This window comes from Blennius ocellaris (assembly GCF_963422515.1).
Source record: "Blennius ocellaris genome assembly, chromosome: 1".
NCBI classification, from domain to species: Eukaryota; Metazoa; Chordata; class Actinopteri; order Blenniiformes; family Blenniidae; genus Blennius; species Blennius ocellaris.
Window position 1 is genome coordinate 27,358,156 of NC_137650.1, and position 21,909 is coordinate 27,380,064.

The following is a 21,909-nucleotide window of genomic DNA, read 5'->3' on the forward strand; positions in this document are numbered from 1 at the left end:
CATTTGATATTTTTTTGTTCTTCCTACCACCACTCTTAGATAATTGGCTCACATTACACACACCAGGGGCAACATGTAGTCTATAGCCTGCAGGCAGGTCGGCTGTATATCTGGTGATTGTGGAAGGAAGGTTTAGTGCATGGTGAAAACATTCAGAAGCACAGGGAGAACATGGAAAGTCAACATAGAAAGGCCCGAAGAGCAGATTCCAAGAGTAGTCTTGCTATAAGGCATAAATCCATACCATTACAATACAATAAAGCCCTGATTTATGGAGGTATTCAAAATTGCCTCACCTTCTCACCCAAGATATTCAGCTTTTATTAGTTACTGTGTTCAGTCACAACAAGCCATTGCAACTTGCACTGTACTCAGACTTTGCTAAATTCTCCACCGCAATTTCTTCTTGTCACAACCAGGATTTGAACCCGAGTCCCTCACATTCGAGGCCCATGCTTAACCCAATGCACCATACGGGGAGAAACTCTACCACTCTAACTAGATCAGAAAAATTACATTATATCACATAACCTTGTTCTTCCCCACATGAAAAAAAAATTGGAAAACCACGCACAATGACAAATAAAGGTGATCCTACAGAGGACACAGAAGACTCACAGTACTAAAGAAATACTAGTGCCGGTGGACATTTATTTAGGATCTCATCATGTGTAATATGATACAACTCAATCAGTTAGAAATAAAAAGCAATAAAAATTAAAAGTTGGACTCTAAATAACATTCATTTATTTTTACAATTATTCATCTCCTTCATTCAGTTAATGTTTAATTTCCAAGAAGGAAACTGCTTGGTTTTTTCCCTACTCTATTTAAAATTTAAATGTATTTTGTTCCTTAGAGAATATGACCAATCAATGCAACACATTTGCACAACTGGGAAGCTGAAAAACAGTTTCCTGTTGATCAAGACAGCAATTAACTGACTAAACATCACAGCATCAAAGAAAAGCTTTCAAATTATGTTAAAAATGTAAACAAGGATTCAGAACTTTTACAGCTGTGGTGTCAAAAGCCTTTCTGTGTAACGTGCCCCAAAAACACTTATGTTGCAATCTGGCACTGTATAAATAAAACCAAATTTAAATGAATATGAATTAAATCTTTCTGCCAAGCATCTTCTGCAACCACAATCCCGTCGCATGAAATAAAAAAAAATAAAAAAAGCTGTGAGAAAAGCAAAAACATTGCTGGGGGGGAAAATTGACAATTCACACAGCTTGAATTCAGGTGTTAAAAATGTCCTGTAATGAGAATTCTTCTTCACCTGTTTTTCACACAAAAAAACATTCAACTGTGCAATTCGGTTAAGCATCAGGGTGACGAATGGAGCGTGCAGCGTATTTGGTTTTGCTCATTTGTGACTGAAGCAGGTTTCCAGGCTATGCGTTGAACGCCAGCGCTCATCTTCACAACCTCTTCACACTTCTTCAGCTTGTGTCAACAGCACTGTGAGTCAGTTAGCCATTCATATGCTGCTACAGATGGTCACATCCCTCTTCTTCAGCCCTACTGCTGACATGATTCATGGGGCTCTGTGTCTTGATTTAGGGTCTCTTTCATATTTCTACTCGCCAACAGCACAGAGAAGCATTTCTCTAAGACACCCCTGAGGCAATGACCCTGGTCTGCCTGAGAGAAGAGAGAGGGGGGGGGGGGGTCTGCTGGGCAAAACTGGACTGGACACAATATGTGCACACACACACAAACACATGAGAAACGCACCCACAATTGTGTTCAAAATGCACATCTAAGCTGAAACCAATGTCTTCAGGCAAAGGCAAACAAGTCAAAGTCTCTTTGTCTATTTCACATTTTGTGCCACGAAGTCAACTAAATTATAAGTCAGGATTAAGTGGACAACAGAAATTGTGCAAATAACCATTCATTTGATGCCACAAGGTCTCCTCCAACTCATTAACAAACAACAAAACACACCACTCTACCCTTCACTCTTTGTTCGAGCCATTACTTTGCTGTTATTTTCACTCCCAAATCCAAATAAATAACCCTGTCACTAAAAATTAGACCAGCAGTCACTGGTGATTGTTTACCCATCCAATCGCAGCTTGCCAAATTTGTTTAATAATAACCTCACAAGCTTCCTTTCTATCAGGAGTCAAAATTCCCACCAATTTAGCCTCTATGGGCTTCAGATTGCCTTGTCAGAAAGGACTATAACGAAAGACTGTGCGCACCACTTCCTTATCGCTACCAGTAAATTACCTCAAGATCAGATACAGTCTGCCAACTCGCAGAAACTCCACTCACCAGAAGCAGACAGAGAACGAAAGGAGGAGGTAGAATAGAGGGAACGAGGAAGAAAAAAGCATCAAGACATGACAAGAGCAGGAGAGTAGCCCCATGGAGACTGATTTCAGCGGCTCTCAAAGGCCATCTGATGTTATCTAAAGATCATCTACAGTCACCAACACTCGCCTTTTACACCGCACTCAGCAGCTCGAGTCAAGCGCCTGTCAATCAAGGTCTTCATAACCCGCAGCATCACTACATGGGCTTTGTTCTCCTGCTGTTATTGGTGTCAAGAGAAGCGAATCCATAAACGTAACATTAAGGCCGTAAATATAATTCACCTTTTTTGTTTACAGACTGTTCCGAAGTGTAAACATGCATAGTTTAGACCTTGGGGGGGGGGGGGGGGTACTGTACACTACTTAGGGATTTTGGACTTGTTGGTTAAATACAGTATAACCTCTACTGGTGAACTTGCTGTTCGATAACAGGGAGCTTAACGAAAAAATTCAGGTATTTGATCAATGAATGGACCAATAAATTCCCTGGTTCAATTAGAATTGGTATTTAAACCGTCCTCCTCATCATGCCTTTCACATTTTGACATACTGAGACCAAGACAACCCCTGATAGATAGTACCTTCACATTGCGAGGCTTCAAACAGGATGTTCTCAGATGGAAGTGTCCACTGAGTCTAGAGTGTCACCAGCAGGTTGAACAGAGATACAGAGACACTAGAAGAGTCACAGAAACACAGAGAAGCGGATATAGCCCTGAACAACCCCGGACAGAGCCCTGCGGAACAATGTGATAAATGCCAGTCAACCCCAGGCACATTTTAGGGAGGGGAAGGGCTCATCAGACCGATGGAAACCATTTACATCTTAATTTCAACTCAGTCTTACTACCATGAAAAACATCAGAAGAATAGCAAAGTTGTCCTTCATTGTCTGGTTTGCCAGCTTATGTTACTCTGAAATTCGTGTTATTACTCAACAGTAATGAAACCTTCACAGATGTGCAAGTTGCCCATGTCACAGGCATTAATGTCTCTACACACCATCACAGATGCTTGCAATTGAACTGTGTCTCATTAACAGGCTTCATCTCAGTACATCTTAAATGAGTTCAGAGCTAAGAAAAGATAACAGCTTCTCAGCACCTCCATATACTGGTTTATTCTTGGCATGGTAAAGTTTAAAGTAGCGTTCATGGAGGCTAAGACTGATGGTTACTTTTATTTTGATGCAGAGAAATTCTTGAATATCTGCTTTTTTTTTTTACATAACTGAAAGACTAAATAAATTTTACAGTACATTTAGATTTCCCTATAGCTACTATATGCTATGAGTGAGAGAGCAAAAGCGAGAGAGAGAGAGAGAGAGAGAAATAACTCATTCCCACCACATTTCAGCAAATTGAGAAAGTGTGTGTGTGTGTGTGTGTGTGTGTGTGTGTGTGTGTGTGTGTGTGTGTGTGTGTGTGTGTGTGTGTGTGTGTGTGTGTGTGTGGGGGGGGGGGGGGGGGGGGACCAAAATCCTCAGATTTGACAAATTGGAACCAAGTAATCTGTCTGCACTTTTGATTAAAAACATCTATTTAAAATGTTTTTGTCTTCATGCTGGAAAAAAAAAACATCAGCAGACTCTGAAAATGAACAACTTGAAATCTCTAAAGATGAATATTTGAAAAATGCTTCTTTATGCCCAACTCTGTAAAAATCCATTTTTGTAATTATTGATAATTTAAATAATTTTCAAGCAAAACTACAGGAGACTTTCTGGTTCCAGCTTGTAAAATGTGAAAATCTTTCAGCTTTTTTGAGGTTCACAGTCTCCTCATCAAAATATCAATGTTTGGGGACATTTGTTGAACATAAAAGAAAAGAATAAAACCTGAAGAATGCATGTGAGATGTTTGGTTTTTGTGAAGCACTGTATTTTGCTTTATCAAAAAAAAACAAAAAACAATCATTAGATGCAGCTTCTTTCACACCCAGCTTCACTCTCACCATAATATTGGTCTTCCAACTTGAAACAGACTCATAATTTATAAGTATTTCATAGCATAAATTATTTAAATGTGAGGACGATTGCAGCTACAACAACCTAATTCCAGAGTAGGAATGAATCAAAATATATAAATACTGAAAAAAAAAATACACTCCTTTATAGCTTATGCTTTTTTTTTTCTTTTACACACTTAGATTTTTGAGATGCTACTTTTAAACAGAGGAGGGATTAAAATAAAGTGTTAAGTGAAAGTGTAAACACAGTTATTAATACATCATTTATTGCGCCAACATAAGCGCATGTCGCTGGAGCAGGTGAGGCTCAAATAACGCATGCTGCTTTTATAACGGATGAACGTGTTGATGTGGGCTGAATCTTCCTGCTCGTTTAGGTAACAATCGGAGACGCTCGTCACTTTAGTGTCTTTGTTGTCCGTAGGTATAATGAGACTCTCAGCGAGTCATCTGGATGCAGGCGGCGGTCTTTCACAGGCGTCGTGGGACACTCGCTCTGTGCCACAGACCGACGTGCCTCGACTCCTCTCTGCTGCATTGTGGGGAGCAGCTCCAGCGTGGTGGAACCGAGCAGATGGTGAACGTATGCGGCGCTCATGCATGTCATCATCACCTTCATTAGCTGAAGGTGACATATGACATCATCTGGCCCGTGCGCATTATTGGGCTCCAGAAAGAGTTGTTTGCTTCTTTTTCTTCTTCTTTTTTTTTTATTTTTTATTGTGGCTGTGGTTCAAGGTTGTTGATGGGAGGTGTTGTGTGTAATCATAATATCCTCACCCCCTCCCACATGTGGGCACCTTCCGGCGGCTACTCCACCTCATGCCTCTCCCTCGTTCTCACCTCCTCCCAGCATTAAGGTAAATAAGGGCTTCCAGCAGAGAGCCAATGAGCACGGGCCACTGAGCAGAGATGCATGTTTGTGTTGCCTTCCTCCCAGGACCCCGCTCGTTTATCTTGGCTGTCAGGTAAAGGGCAGGCTCGGGGAAGGTGAAACTTTTTTTCTTTTTTTTTTAATAAGGCCGGATTGGTTTCCATAGAAACTGCAGGACAACATTAAGGGGACAATGATAAGAGAGCAAAGTCTGGTCTCAGGGCATCCCGCAGTGTGCCACATAGTTGCTGCACACGTTTGTGTTTACGTCAGAGAAATGAAAGAGCTATTTGGATTAATTTTCCGGGAGCCTCCAGACTCAGACCTTTTACTGTGGGAGGGGAGATTAATGAGAACATATTCACACCTAGCTTTCAGCTTAGGTCAGGAGCTAAAAGGGAGTTTTCCAGTTATAAAGAGCTGCTGAGCCCACTGAACCCACTGCGGGTACAAACTCCATGATAACAGCAGAAAAGTCCTCAAATGACAACCATGCTTTTACTGATAAGGAAATGATATTACCAAATATACTGTTTAAAGAATGTATGAAGGGTAAAGGGAATATCTACCGGCCATTGTGACTTTTTCCTCAAGTAATAAAATAAGATAACATTGAAAAGCATAAAGGCTGCCCTGAACAGCTGTCAATATTTAGCAGGAGCCTCACCTATGCATTCAGAAAATTCCCCATGCTGAAAGTGAATGAAGATGGGGAGGGATGCATAGGTAATGAATACTTAATGACTACGACATTTTTCACTTTGTGGCAGTAAATGGGAAACATGTTTAGTTAACAAATGAGGAGAAAGTCAAAAGGAACAGAAGGTACCACATGCACTGTCAAAAGCCTGCAGCCGTGAGATAAACCGAGACAATGATACAAAGATATGAGACTCTTTGTTTCCAGCTAGAAACCGGTGAGAGAGAAATTAAGTCTTTTTCTGGAGCAGAACTCGACATGGACATGGTCCACATGTAGTCAGAGAGTCGATATGGAATAAGGCGCCCTTGATAAGAGAGCACGCGAGACTAATTCATGCGCATACATGCTTTGCACTACAGCAGGAAAAGTGCTGAATTCAACGTCAGGCTGGGTGCTTTTATTCAGTATTCATCCCAACATTAAGACTGTCTTCACAGAATAAAAATCACAATAACATAACCTCTGTACACAAAACAAAACAAGAAACACTCCTATTGTTCACATCCATTACAGAAATTGCTCCATGAGCCCACTGTTTACGAGTCTCGCCATCAGAAACAGCTGTTGTGATCAGAACAATATCACATTGATTGCGATTGAATCACAAAGCAAGTTTTCTTTTTCTCAACCTCTTTTTCTCAACCTTTCTCAATCGCTGGGGACCAAATGAATAGACCTCCCTTATGTGGCATATTCTCTCACTTAAAGACGGGATACATTTCTCTTAACTTCACGTTTCTTCTTACCGTTTGTTCCCACTTTTCCCACTGGCCTCTGATTTATATAGAAGCAAAAGAGGAAGACTGCTCCGTGGAGAGCGAGGCAGTCTGATATCACACTCGAGGGTGAGGGTGTGTGCTCTGACAGCTCATCAGCGGACAATAAGGCCTTGGCTGCTAATGTTCTGCTACCTGGCACACTGCAGGGTCACAATCTGCTCCAGATGCTGGAGGCAGGCATCCAACTCGTGGTGGCGGAAGGGGGGAATCAGTGCTCGAGAAGCAAAAGGGAGTGGGCTCACTGAAAAATGAATGGGATGAGGCGCACATGCACACACACACGCGCCACCTGCCAACCGGCCAACTCTGAATTTAGTGCCTCTTCCGCACACTGGCTCACTGGCAGTTACTGCAGCAACATGGGGGATAAAAATCGGAGCACATATAAATGAAATCTTTCGGTTCTAGAACGCTAGATTGAAAATGTATCTGTTCAGAGCAATCATGCATAATTCCAGAAGGCAGAGCAAAAGCATACAGAGGCCAGCGTGTGTGCTCAGACACACACATCGATACACACACACACGCGCGCACGCACAAAGTGATATGCAGATAGAAGAGGGACTTATGAACTCAATTTAGTCAGCCAGACGGAGTTCTTGATTCTGTCACTTGGGATAATCGTCAGGATGTGGTACTCTGACCGAGCCCTCACGTCTAAACCCATGCAGGATATAAGGTCATGTTGGAGTGGAACTCTAGCCATGCAGCACCCAGACCTCAAGTGCTCCAGTGGTTTTGTGGTTATCTGCAGTAGCCAGCTGTCGCAATATGGAGGAGCTTTTCAAGAACGTCCCCTCTCCTCTTCCTCTGTTGCTCATCTTTCTGCCCTCTCGCTCAATCAAATCTGTCTCATCGGCCCACCCATCTCCGTCCTCTGTTTCATGTCTAATTTCAGGATCAGTAAATATCTAGTTGCCACTTTTTAGTTGTTGGAAGGAGAAAGGACAGAGCATTTACACTAAAATGTATGAGCCTGAATTCTTGTACAAGACACAAAATTAGCTGGTTGGTAGCCAGGAGGGAGAAAAGAAATATATCTGTTAATTTGAACCCAAATTCACAAACTGTTCTGAGCCTTTTAATGTGCTGGAGAGTCTCGCGCTCAGACTTTCTCGCATGAGAGTGACTAAGAGGACGGCTATGCATAATATATTTGACAGTGCATGTTTAAAAGGTTATTCCTTTCCTTTGTAAATTAGGTCAGTTCATCACTGCAAGTAAACAGAGGAAGGAGGCGGCGAGACTTGATGTTCTGCAATGTGTCTGTTTATCATTTAAATTTAGTTTTCTGTCTGTCACTGTCAGGGACGACATGGATAAGAACCGCCATTCCACGACATCCATCATCAAAACTGATGCGGGGTAGCAGTGGAGTGATCAGCAGCCTGGCATGTTTCTGATGTGTGTAACCTAAAGAGCAGAGCTCCACCTACTGGTGGGTGAGGGGATCCCAGCAGCAGCAGCACAGCAGACCCACAGACTGAGTGTTTGGATTCACATCTGTAATGTCCAGTCATTTTACCGAATGGGACACCACAGCTTCGCCGGCAGGTTTATTAATGGATGAAGAGGGGGCAAAGCATGGGCACTGAACAAAGATAACCAGCTGTGATATTATGTTTATTTGAGGCTGAACATCTGGAGAGCTCTTTAATTCATGTAGCATGGGTTTGAGAGTATTCTTAGCTCTGATGTTTAGCTGAAATGCTCCAAAGACCTGCTGCTGTTTATGCAAAATTAACACAGCAGCATTTTTTTTTAATCTTTACATATTTTTATTATCTCTTGTTTCATGATTAGCATCCAACATGAAGCAATTGAATGAAGCTGTCAAGATTTATACATCAAGTTGCTGATGTGACAATATGTGAAAAAAGGATTTATTTATTTTGTTATGTTAAATGTTAAGTGCTCTCACCTTAGAGCAAGAATATCCAGGTTTTGCGCCTTCATGAGAGTGGAGTGTGCACGTTCTCAATTGGTCTTCAATTGGTGCTTGGGTTCTATTTGGTTTCCTCCCAAAGTCCACAAACAAGCATTTGAGGCTAATTGATGACAAGACATTGCAGGTGTAAATGTTAAGTTTGTGACTCTTTCTCCTGTGATGGACTGGTGACTTTCACCTGAGAGACCCAGAACGCCACCCCTCGACTCAAAAATGGTTTAATATGGGGCTGTTCATGTGAATACAGAATGTGCTGTATCTGACTCTCTAACAAAGACATAAGACATGTGTGAACTGATTAAAACATATTAATAAGACCTTGAAAAGTTGTGAAGAAATTAGTGTAAAAGCAGGTGCAAATGAGGTCAAAATCTGGGTCGGCATAGAAATTGTAGTTAGGATCAATGCTTCGTGTAGTGGGAGTGTTTTTGAATTTCATGGAAAGCATAGCTTTACACAAACATGAAAAGCTTGTTTTTCAAACTATGGACATTTTTGTGTCGATTAATGATTGGCCTTTAGCTGCTCCCTTCCAGCCACAGAAAATCATAAAAGCGTGTTTGACTTGACTCAAATTTTAATGCCAGATGCCCCTCCTAATGTGCACCGCTCAGGGGTAACCAGTAGTTTTGTGTGGATAATATAATTTTATTTTATTGCTCTATGTCAAAGAAATCAAAATCTGACTCCATAGAGGGATGACAATAAGTCACTCTATGGTTTGAGAGTTTCCCCTTGAAGCTGAACAACTTAGTGTTTATACATTTGCTTTTCCAAAAGTCTGCCCACAAGCATGACTGTCATGTAGATTTGTCAATGAGATCAAGACAATCCTCAAATGGGTAAGTATGTTTCCTGTGTCGGGTAACTTAATCTCTTGATGCCTCCTCAGTGGATTCCTATTAGCAGAGCTTAAATGCTGTCATTTTGGCTAAGCCAGGGCAAATCACCTGGACTTCACATCTACAGTGAGAAAGAATTGACAATGAGCCAAATGAGAAAATATGGGCAAATGAGAAAAGCAGTCACATGAGGGAGAGAGCTGAAGAGAAAACAAGCAGAGCAGCATGGGCCCACATTAGAAGAATCAATTGGCCACTCTGCTACTTGTCAACACGCCGTGAAGAGGTCCGCTCTACAACACCAGGGCTGCTATTACCATGTGATTAACCTTCTCACGATTAACCGGGCAGCAAAGACATGGGTAGGGTCAAAGGTCAGCATTCAGACAGCCATTCCGGCATGAAGGGTGCCCTATTAAATGAAAGGCCATGCTCAAATCTGCCCGCCTGTCCTCGGGTGTCTTTTGTGATACATACCGGGCCTTTCATCCTGCAGTACCCGTCTCTCCATGCTAAATTTCACCAGCGAGCAAGGTCAGTTGCCTTATTATTGTAAAAGTACAAAAAAATTGTTATACTCAATTAGGAAAAAAAAAAAACACTTTAAAAAATATAAACACTTCGCCAAACACCTGGTGTGTGCTGGCAGCCGTGAGACAGACTGCAGGTGGGGAGGAATTAAAGCGAGTCTACACCAGAGGAGGTAATCATGAATAAAACATCATGCTCTTGTACTTGTTGAGGCTGTGACTTTTTAGCACTGCTATAACTCCTGGTTGTTTTTACCCACTGCTTGGAAGATTGGTAAAAGAGGACTATTTTTCTATTATTACATACCCTCTGAAGTAGATTTGTAACTTGCAGAAGTTCTAAGAAGTTTTAAAATGTGATGTCAGACTGAAGTGGCAAATAAAAATGTGTGGCAGCTAAACTGGACACGAGATTGCCATATTCTCTCCTCGTGATTGATGCATCTTTGTCTCTGACAGTAACGGGAACGAAGAAAAGATTGTGGCAACAACAGGCTAGTTTCAGTCTATTTCCAAGCATCTGCACCTACTGGTGTGTGTGCGTGTGTGTGTGTGTGTGTGTGTGTGTGTGTGTGTGTGTGTGTGTGTGTGTGTGTGTGTGTGTGTGTGTGTGTGTGTGTGTGTGTGTGTGTGTGTGTGTGTGTGTGTGTGTGTGTGTGTGTGTGTGTGTGTGTGTGTGTGTGTGTGTGTGTGTGTGTTCAGCTCATGGCAACCTGCCATTCTCTCAGCAGTGCAAGTGTATCCATGACAAATGAAGAAAGTATGTGGGAATGAGTTAACCTTTCTGCATGGACGAGGACAGTGTCTCAAACCTTTGTGCCCTTTTATTTTTTTTGGCCTTTTTAGTGACATAAATCCTGAAAAAAACAAAAAAAAACTTAATTTATCTTGCAATATCACAAACATGAGAGAACTCTCCGGCCAAACTTTACATCAAAAGATGCATATGGATTAGAAATGTTTGCATTAAAAAACATTTTGGCTTCTATGATAACATTAAAAAAAAATTATTTGAAATATAGCAATATTTAAATAGGAGCTGATATACCTTTTATACAAGCACAAGATTGCACAACATGAATAACAGTATAAAGTGGATGCCTGTTGTGATAATCCCACAGAAACATTATCTACAACTGCACTGCACCTCAAGCACTACAGAACTTTTTAAGCATTTTTCAGATAATTGGATCTATGGCCCACAGCTGTTTTGAGCATTAAAATCTCTGTAGGTTTCAATGTACAGTACCTGCTCAAACACTGAACAGCAAAGGAAAAGCAGCTAACGCACTGATAAACATACCGGCGGATGTCAGCGACGTATATTTCTTGTAGGACTTGATTATGCCCAAAAGTACAATTAAAGCTATATCATAAGAACAACCCCATAAATGCAAACAAAGTACATTTGTGCTTGTTCGTCTTCTTATTCGCTGTTTGGAATCTTGCAGTTTTAATCCAGTACGACGAGCATGCATCCCTTTATGGGCGTTCGTGACATTTGTGTGATTCTCTCTTTCTTCATAGCTGATTATGACGTGATTTATTTCAGCTTTTGAAGAATTTGCAAAGTTCTCAATTTTTGGTTTATGATCAAAACAAAAGCACACCTATTCAACTTGGACAAAAGTTATCTCATCATGGTCTGGTTGATAAATGTCTGCTTCTTCTTATAACATAAAAAAATTAAAAAAGGAGATGACACATCCCACATGCTTGCACCAACATGCTGAAGTAATATAATTTGCTACCAGATATGCAGTATTAATCAAGCGTGTACTTTTGAGGGGGGGTAGCAGTGATGTTTAGTGTTCATCATCATTACCTTGAGCTCACCTCTGTTGTGATTGATTGTTAACTGCTGTCATTGCATTCTTTAAAATTAAGTGTGTTTATTCGAAAAGTGACCGACTGTTGGAGTCACAGCCAAATGGATTCGCCTACGAATTCATCTGATGCAATCACAAGCGACGATTTAACTCAGATCATTGATTAACTTTGAGGTTAAACACTTAGGATTGTTGATTTTTTTTCCCCCCCAGAAAAATAAACATTTTACAATCAGTATTGAGCATGATGAAGATAATCAAAAATTACATTAAGCAACACTTACACTAACACTTATCCCTGACTTACCATTCTGGTGCTATACAGTCAGAAGTGTTGTCAAGTTGTTCACCTCTGTATTTTCTCTGAGTTTAACACTCTGAAGGCTAAATTAAATTCTAATATGCAAATACTAAGACATTTGTTATCAAGAAATTAGTGGGATGTATTGCAAAAAAGTAAATAAGATATTCAAACTCAATATAAGTATATATTTATATAATAGGCCAACAGTAAATCTGTCAAGTACCGTCACTATTTTTCTACCTTGAACACAGGTCTTTTCACAATGACCATCATAGGTTCCCTGACACAGTTATAAGAAGAGATTGGTGTGAGGAGGTTTTCATTGTGGTCTGACTGCAACCTCACAAATAAATGTATTTAAATCTGGCACGCTACAACTAAATTCATTAACTGAATAATTAAATGGTTTAATAATTCAATGAGGCCGCAAATCCTACATGGGATTCAAATAAAGAACACATTTCCATGGAATACACAATCCTCGAGGAAACAGGAAACTAACATCTGCACAGTAAATTGAATTGTCTTTATTTTTAGTTAAACAGCATCAATTTTACATTCTTGCTGGAGGCACAATAGCAAATCAGCAGCCTGGACAGCATATCAGTTTCATGGCCACAAGGCCCTTTGTGGGATTATCACTACGTATTAACAGAAATCCATAATACTTATTTGAACATTTTTCTCCGAGTACGAGTGTGTAAGCTACCGACACGCCAGGAAACAGAGACAGAAGGAATGCCTTCACCAATTCTCCCCTGAAGCAAGACCCCGTCGTCTACATTCAGACAGGCATTGAGATGAAAGCCGCTTGTGTTCTTCCTCCACGATCTTATCTGATTGTTCTTTATCTTTTTGTTTACCAGGGACCCAGATGAGGACATGCATTAAATCTCCCTTAAATCCCAGGCCCCCTGTGTCGTGTGTCGTGTGCGTGTGCGTGTGTGTGCGTGCCCTTTTTTTATTAAAAAAGACAAAGCTCTAGTGAACTCACCACTTCTTTAAAGCCATAAAACAACCTGCGCCAGCGCACACAAAGAGCTGTTATAAAAGGCAACCGGGCACTCTCTAATGTACAGTTTTACACACACACACACACACACACACACACACACACACACACACACACACACACACACACACACACACACACACACACACACACACACACACACACACACACACACACACACACACACACACACACACACACACACACACACACACACACACACACTAAAGCAATCGTTTAAGGTCTCTGAGGCCTCGATAAGCTTCTGTAAATCAGCCACCATCCGGCACCGAATTTTATTCCCCTCTCTCTCAGTGGATGTTGGGTTATGACCCGTAGGCAGGAGGTTATTTATTGCTTTTGTCTCAGCTTGTGTTGACTCCCAGCCACTCATCTATGGTTGTAGGCTAATAGAAAGCAGCACAGGATTGCAAATCTGCAGGAAGCTAGCTAAGCTGCAGGGTCCCTACTCCAGAGTCTCTGAGGAGCCTCGTCTCCCACGACTCTTAATGTCTCTCAGTTCCTCTGCTTCTTGCTCCACTTTTTTTTTTTTTTTGATAATAGCCAAATCTAAATGAAGCTGAGCCATGAGTGAATCCGAGGTGAACAAGTTCCCATCAATAAGTGTTAGCGTGAATGTGGAAAAGAGAAAAAGAGGGTTAAATGGCTGAGAGACGCCAACAGACCATAAACATTTCCCAAAGGCAGCTGCCAGAAATGATAGACAGCCCGCAGCCTGGTGGCCTGCCTTTTTCCTCCAGCACATGAGAAACATCTCTATTCTCAGCGCTGGCTGTCTCCTTTGTAATGGGAACTTGGGATGTTGTGGCGCTAAACAGTGAAAGATGAAAAGAGTAAATTGTCAATGCCAGAGTGAATCTTGACCTTGATACTCCGTCTCCATAGTAATGCCATTTTTGATGAGCAACACCTACTGCGTACTCTTAAGATGTCTGTAAATCTCTTCGGGTGCCTAAAAAAGCCTGTGAAAGACCTCCTTCCCCGTGTCCCTGCTCCTCCATTTCTACCTTCACACGGTGCTGTGAAACAATCTCCACACGCCTGTCATCCTTCACAATGGACTGTCTAACCCGAACCGGCAACTCCAACCTCACTGCGGTTGTGAAATACAGGCCCACCTGCCGTTTCTACCATGTTGACAGCAGCTGACAGTTAAGAGGAACAACCACAGGCTGACGATATATGAAGGGGTCCTTGAGTGATGACAGGAAAGGTAAGATCGAGAGCTCTGATGTAATGGAGACAAGGCCACTGACTGATATTATGAAAGAGGTCAGTTTGTCTGCTCCAGTTCAACACCATTCATATCCAAGATCTATGTCTGAGAGCACTAAGCACAGATACATGAATTCTACATCAGTGTCATCTTGTTTGTGGGAGGAATTGAAGCAGTATTACTGCAACAATTCTATCAGCAACAAGTTGGACTGCACTGATCTTTCATTCCTGTAGCACCATCAAACTTCCATAAAACTCTGTCCAAGTGGACAATTAGCAAATTGAAATTGAAATACAGAGACCTTTGTTAATAATCAGCTACTCAAAGTTTTTAACATCATGCTTACATTTTTGAAAAGGTTTTAGCACAATACCATCAGATTATTTATAAGATACAAAATGTACAATAAAGTATGTGTAAAATGGTCAACTAAATCTTTGTGCCTTTTTAAGTAGAGTTATGTGTGATGGTCTTTAAATTCAAAGACAAATAATTGATCATTCTCAAACTTATTTGGAGCTTATGCTTTAATCTTACTTTGCTATTTAATGATATTTATTTCATTTCTTTCTTTCTGACATCTGGAGCGACTTATTATTATTTAAATTTTTCTATCTGTCAGATCCTCTGATGTTGTAGTCAACAAACCCTTGCCATTTTTGTTGTTTTTATGGGCATTTTTCTGGTTAGAATTTGCAAGTATTACCAAACACATCATGTTGACAAATAGAATTACATTTTTTTTAGCTGTTTTGAAATTTGTCATGGATGGAACTTATACTGATTAGTGAAAATTGTTACTTCTTTTTCAAACTTTTGTGGGTATTTTTCTCAATGAAGGCAAATATATCCCTTCGATTAAATATGTACCAACAATTTGATGTGTGACGACCTTGAAATAATATACACTCAGTGCTTAGGGGGGATATAGAAATAAAACAAATATATTATGAACCCACAAGTATTAGTTTGTTTGTTTTTTAATTCATGTCCATTTTTGAAGGGACTGGTGAATCCATGGTCAAGCATGATATAAATAAAAGGAAAACAATAAAAACAACACAACTAAAGAGAACATTAGAGACCTTGGTCTTGGAGAAAAGTCTTCTATTGACTGTAATGTCTGTGGTGGCTTAATAAAAGCCAAAGCTGCTCAAAGTGAAGGAGATAACATTGATGAGAACTTTTTTTTTTCTATCTCAAATTGTAGTTGGGGTACATTTTAACTTAAGAAACTTTAATAAAGGATATGTTCAAAACTTTTTATCTTGTGCTTTGACTAAATTTGGTTGTACCATGAGTAAATCCATAAGTTTGTCAATTTACCCATACTAAACACACCGGGAACATGTTTCAGAGGAATGTTTTTTTTAGTCCTCCAGTTTGAGGAACTTGAGTTCAAAGAGTGTGTGATCACTCTTTACCTAATCTATACATGTAATGTCGCCTATTATTTAATCGCCCAATCAATCCCCCATTTTTTTGTTCCACTCCTTTAAAAACTTACCTTTTCACAATTTCAGTTCCATTCCAGCAGGAAAGCCCATCACCAGATGCAAGTTCACCCCCACACAGCTGATCTGCCAGGCCACCATAGTACGTGCGGTAGAGACGCAGGCTGTTGAGAAAGTCCCTGCAAAGCAGCAACGATTGTAGATTTGACACACTAATATCAGAAAGTGTTTCTAAGCACACCGTCTCCTGCTTACCTTCTCCTTACAGCGAGCGAGTCTCCTGAGACTTTGGCAAGAGCTTTCAGAGGGATGGACTCTCTGCTGCTGCTGTGCTGGATGCCGACTGACTGTGCCAGCTTCCTGCTCGGCGGTCCACATAGTTTGTGCACCTATTAACCAATGAGATGGACACAAATTGGAGTCTAAACACTGAGAGAGGAACATGCTTTTTAAGGATTTTCAACTTAAAGAAACCTTTATTGGCTCATGACAAATAGGTCGAAACAGATGTCTGACTGGTAGATGTTTATATGAAGGCCATTAGTGCACCCAAGCCTATCTTCTCCCATCTCTGACTGTACCGCATCTGGTGTCTATGAGGCAGCAGGTGCTCTTGTTAACCACAAGATGGAGCTGTGGGTTCCCAATGGATTCAGCAAAGTCAGTGTCATTTGGGGTATGCAGCTCTGAGGCATTCGCTTCAGCATTGACATGAAAAGAAAGCTACAGTTTCAAAATAAATAAATAAATAAAAAGAAGAGATTGTTGCTCAAGATTCAAGGATGATTACTATAATTATGAAGACAGCCAAAGGGGTGTAATATAGGAATAGGTGTCTGCTCTGGCCTTTATTCATCCTAGACCATGTTTGGAAGCTGAAGCTGCTCCCATTAATGCAAACTTCTTTAGTCTGACTACTGTGATTTTGTGTGCCAAATGTACAATTTTGTGCAATTTGTGCTTGATTTGAATGCCTCATATCTCTCTGACAAGGGGCAGGCAGCTGTAGCAATAATATCCAGGATAAAAATCTCTCCCGGACAGAAATGCTTTATTGTTTATCTACTCTGCCTCCTGTCTCTGATTTAAAAAAACAAAGCAAAAGAAAATCTGTATTGTTTTGAAGCCGCCAATCTTGACAATAATAAATCTCTTATCGTGATCTAAACCTGCGCTGAGAGGCGAGGTCCATTTTTCTGAGCGTGGCTGACGGCATCACGAATCAGCATGTGAACCCCCAGAAGCACTTGTTCCAGATCCTGTGGTCCATGCATTCTTGCTGACAGGCCCTCGAGTGAGCGAACGAACTCCCTCCAATGGATGTCAATCTCTGCCATGCTTGCCAGACACCCCCGCATCACATTGAGGCAGTAACCCATGCAGGGCTTGGACTGTGTTAGACCCTGTGGAGCAAACCGCAGTGAGATCAGGACTGCTGGAAAATAAAGTTTCATTAATTCAAATCAATACACTGGCTACAGAGCCCAACATTCATACCTGGCAATGAGGACAGTAGTGCATCTTGAGCAGGGCCCTTCTGCACTCTCGGCTCAGCTGTAAGTGGTCTGTGGTATTGATGACCTCAATACCGAGGTGCAGTGCTTGAAGAAGAAGTTTCCCAGACACCCCGGAGCGGGCAATCTGATCAGCCAGGAGGACTGGCGCCCCACCGAACGGTCTCACCTCGCGGCTTAATGACCTCACGCACTCTGCGTAGCTCGGCGATATATCACTGAGGCCAGGGTTGATGAGGTGATTGTACACCAGCGGGAAGAGAGCGTCGAAGAAACGCTGCACTAGCTCATCGACATTGAGCTCAGATCCAAGTAAGAAGAGTCCAATGTCAGTGAAGAGTTCCCTCACGGAGCCCACAGCCTGATCGGCCATGATGTGGTACGACTCCTGAAGGACGGAGTTGGTGTGATTCTCCGCATGCCGCATCAGGACCTCGAAAGTCTCTGAGAGATTGACGACAGGGGAGAGAAGAAGAGTGGAAAAAAAGAAAGGCAAAAGATTAGAGAGGAACTGCAATCATGTCAACATATCACCCTTTGCAATGTTAGGTTGCCCTGACTGCCTGCTGAGCCCTGAGAAAGAAATGAGGTAATAATAATGGCTGAAACTACTTTAGAGAATAGGAGTCTCCAGGGTTCCCAGCAGGCGCTGCAGCTTCTTGCATCCTCAACGACAGAGGAGAATACGAGCAGGGGAGCAATTTGTTCTCTAATCAAACACTGAGTTGACAAAAGAAAAAAAACAGGAAAGAAACAGTTTGAGAGCATTGAAGTGGAAACTTCTGTGATATCATATGAACAGAGAAACATAATACATATATTGTTTTCATAAATCAGCCACTTTAATCAAAGCAGCAAAACAGCAGTGGAAATAAGAGAGAATATAGGTTATAGGTTATGATGAAGAGCATGACTTGGAATCAAAGTAAATCCTTGCATACATGTAAAACGCATAAAGCCTAAGCAAGTAGCAAGAAAAAGTGTGTGCGTTTTCTTCATGAATTGATCATAGAATGTGACGAACTGCATCTAAATGAGAAGCCAGAATGAATACAATTAATTCAAATCAAATGGTTGCCATAGTTGAAGTCTTTATGAAATATAACCATTAAAACATTATAATGTATCAGGAGTAAAAAAGACAAGAAAGGTTGACAATTATACTCGACACTGGCCTCCTCAAACTTTAATGAAGTGTTTCCTTTAGCTGCTGATCAGACCAGCGCAGCATTGAAGAGGAATCTTGGACTGCTGCCCCTTACAGAGCTGCTTAAGCTCAGCCATACTATTGTCAAGATGTCTGCAGTGAATGGCTTTTCCTCCCTTACATATATCAAATGCTCATATATCTGCCACTGGACTGCATCCAAGATTGTCAACACCAGTTAGATGTGGTTGTGAATGTGTCTCAATGTGTGAGTTTTCTGAGCAGTTGTTTGGAAAAGTATGTGAGTGATGCAACATCCACAAGGAAAAAAAAACATGCTTTGCATCAAAGATATAGTTGCTTAACACAAGTAAGGGATTCTACTGTATACTTGTTTTATTGGATCAATTGTCGAAAGAGCAGAAACGAAGTACGATAGCCGACGTCACAGTAAAATTTCAGTGAGCACATGATAAGCAAGCTCAACATGTTTGGGAATAATCTCAGCACAATAGGAAATGTTTCTCTGGTAAAACAATCTGGTTTTGCCTCCCTTTTTTTCAGGTTTTCGTCTCAGCTAATACCTGAGCCAAGGCCATTCTCACATCATGTGCTTGTCATGGGTTCTGAGGCAACAGTCAGGGTGAGCTGCCTAGGGGGGCTGAGAGTCTGAGAGGGGGGTAACAAGTGTGATGAGGGCTTAGACGGTCCAATGCTGTTTAATACGCAGTGATGTGGAAAGATTGACCGAAAAGCCCCCGGTTGAGGACGACTGCGAGGGGGAACAGAGAGGGGTCTGGCATGCCTGCAGGCACACCATCTCAGGAGGCAGCATTAAAACACAGAAGTGCCCAGAACTGAATCTGATCTCAGATCTTCTCTGATCTTTCAAGGGTGTGATGGGTCTAACACGATCAGAGACTCTAAGATGAGCATTTATGTGTGAATGGAAAAAAAAAAAGAAAGAAAAGAAAAGAAAGCTACACCTCCCACACAACAAGCACCCTGGTCAGAGCGCAGCAGGAAAACATGGAACTTGAACAGCACAGACAAGAGTGGCAGCTGTGAGTGTGAAGTGTGTGAGTGTGAAGTGTGTGAGTGTGTGTATTTCTGTGTGTGTGTCTGAAATAGACGACAGGCAGGCAGGCAGGCAGGGAAACAGCAAGAGGAGGAAAAATGTGCACACGGAGTACAGTCGGTGATTATTACAGCCCTCAGGTGTATGAAGCAAAAGCCGGCAGAGTTATGAAGGGTCCCACAGGGATCAGCGTGCATGCTTCCTGGAGGGGGTTTACCACATTAGATTATGGAGTTAATGAATCCCACCTGTCAAATCACATAACGCATATCTGTGTGGTAAACAAATTCATCTCAGCCTTATCTCTTTGTCTCTTCTTTTACTTCCCACGATGTAAATCTGGACATGAAGAGCCTTAGCCAGTCTTTCCACACAGACCGACTTACACATTTTTACATTTGAATGTGAAAAACAATGCTTATTATTTCTCTAAAGTAGTCTGCTGTATTCACTCAAAAGCTGCTAAAAGTCAAAGCAGTGATGACGATTTTTTCTTTTTTTAACGTTTGAGATAGAGAGGAAAGCAGAGCTTCACACTTGGGGGGCCTTGTCCAGCAGCCAGGCTTCTGGGTAAGCCTGAGGACAGGAAAGAAGAGGAGAAAACAGCATAATGTAGCAGTGTTAAGAGGAAGATTATAGGAAAGCATGTGTTTCACATTTCTGACAGGTAAGCATAAAAGCTGGGCCACATGTTTGCGTAGTGGTTCGCTTTTGTGCCTCACAGCAAGAACACAATGGTTCGATTCTGTATTATGGCCTTTCTCTGTGGTGTTAGCACATTCTCCCTCTGCTTGATTGATTCTGCAGGCACTAAACACCAGTTTAGGTAAGGCATGGGAGGCCTTTATGTATGCAATTTGCATGTTCTCCCTGTGTGTGTGTTGGGGGGTTGATTTTTTTTTTTTTTTCAGAGTACTCTTGTTTCCTTCAAAATTCAAAAACAAGCATGTGAGGACTTGTGACGAACTTGTGACTTACCATTGCTTGTTTACATGAATGTGAGTGTGTTGTTTTTTTCCCCCTGCAATGAACTGGTGACCTCCTGTCTAGGGTGTGCCATGCCTTCATCCATAATCAGCCGAGATGGGCGGCAGATTGACTCAATTACACTGAGTTTTACAAAGTGGCGGAGAAAAGAGATGGATTGGTCTAATTCAGTGTCAGCAGTCAGCCTAACAATGTGAATTGTAGGGGGTACCACTGTGCAACTCCCAACTTTCAATATGTTAAGTAAAACATTCACTTGTTAGCCTATTTGAACAGTTTCTTCTGTATTATAAAATGTCTCCTGAGTGACAAATTCAGCTCATTGTCTTCGTTTTTCACCTAGTAACTCTGATGTGGGTTCAACTGTTTAAGCTCCTCTAACCCTTTGTGGTAATGTTCCATACATTTTCACCTAAATGTGTTATTGGGGTCTATGTGGCTGAAGGTTTACTCAGAAAAGTAAAGAAAATGGTAATTGGTGATTTATTTAGATAAACATTTTGTGGAAGAAGAGAGCCCAGACAGTCAACATAGTACACTCTATTACGGCATATCATTTTTGTTATTTAAAAGATCAGTGAAAAAATACATTTTAAAGGGAGCGTTTCAGTCAGTTAGGAACAGTTCATAAGGATCCACGATGTGTCTGTTCAGCCGGGTGGGTGTGAGTGTGCTTGTACGTGTGTGTGTTCTGCATGTCAATGACCCAAGAGATAAGAGCAAACATGTTTGCATTTCTGTTGACGAGAGTAACACCAAGAAAGCGCTGAGCCAGCATGCTCCAAGACGCTGCAGAAAGACTTGTTGTTGCACTGCATGTCTGGTCTCCCTCCATCAAAGACAGGAGCTGGACACCAGGTGCATGCACGTGTCGGCTTATATTAGATATTTATAAAATACAGAAACAGTAACTTTTGAAAATGACTTTATTATTGCTGTTTTATTACCTTATTACCTTAACTAACCTGCATGCACAGTTCAAGTGTGAAATTTAATTGTGAAAATAATCCAATTGCAAGACAGTGAAGTAATGACTCATCAGATACAGTAGAATATAAAAATAAATTGTCAAAAAGATATTGTCCCCATCATAGGTGTTAACATGGTGGCCAAAATACTGGAAGTCGTTCTGAATATAATTAGTCCATATTAACAACACAGCAAACCACCTAAATGTGAACAAACCTCTCTGATTATTTCAAGCAATGTGAATATATTTACCTTTGAAAAGGCAGAATTCTGAAGTCATTATACAAAAGCTGATTGAATTGTGAAAGTGTAACTAAAGGGCTGGTAAGAAGTAAAAAGGGTGAGAACTTGAAAAAGAATAACAGCAGTGCAGCAAAATAATTGAATGCATTCAGAAACAG

General features: G+C 41.2%; 1 protein-coding gene across 1 annotated transcript in view; it reads right to left on the reverse strand.

The window, feature by feature from the left end:
• Nucleotides 1-21,909, reverse strand: part of gpc5a (glypican 5a) — a gene marked incomplete at its 5' end in the record, with an annotated part of 137,667 nt that overhangs the window by 90,615 nt on the left and 25,143 nt on the right. Inside the window, 4 exons of the mRNA XM_080512526.1 lie at nt 15,867-15,992; nt 16,069-16,202; nt 16,983-17,216; nt 17,311-17,771. Of these exons, the coding sequence (XP_080368652.1) occupies nt 15,867-15,992; nt 16,069-16,202; nt 16,983-17,216; nt 17,311-17,771 (955 nt within the window). The remainder of the gene's footprint in view (nt 1-15,866; nt 15,993-16,068; nt 16,203-16,982; nt 17,217-17,310; nt 17,772-21,909) is intronic.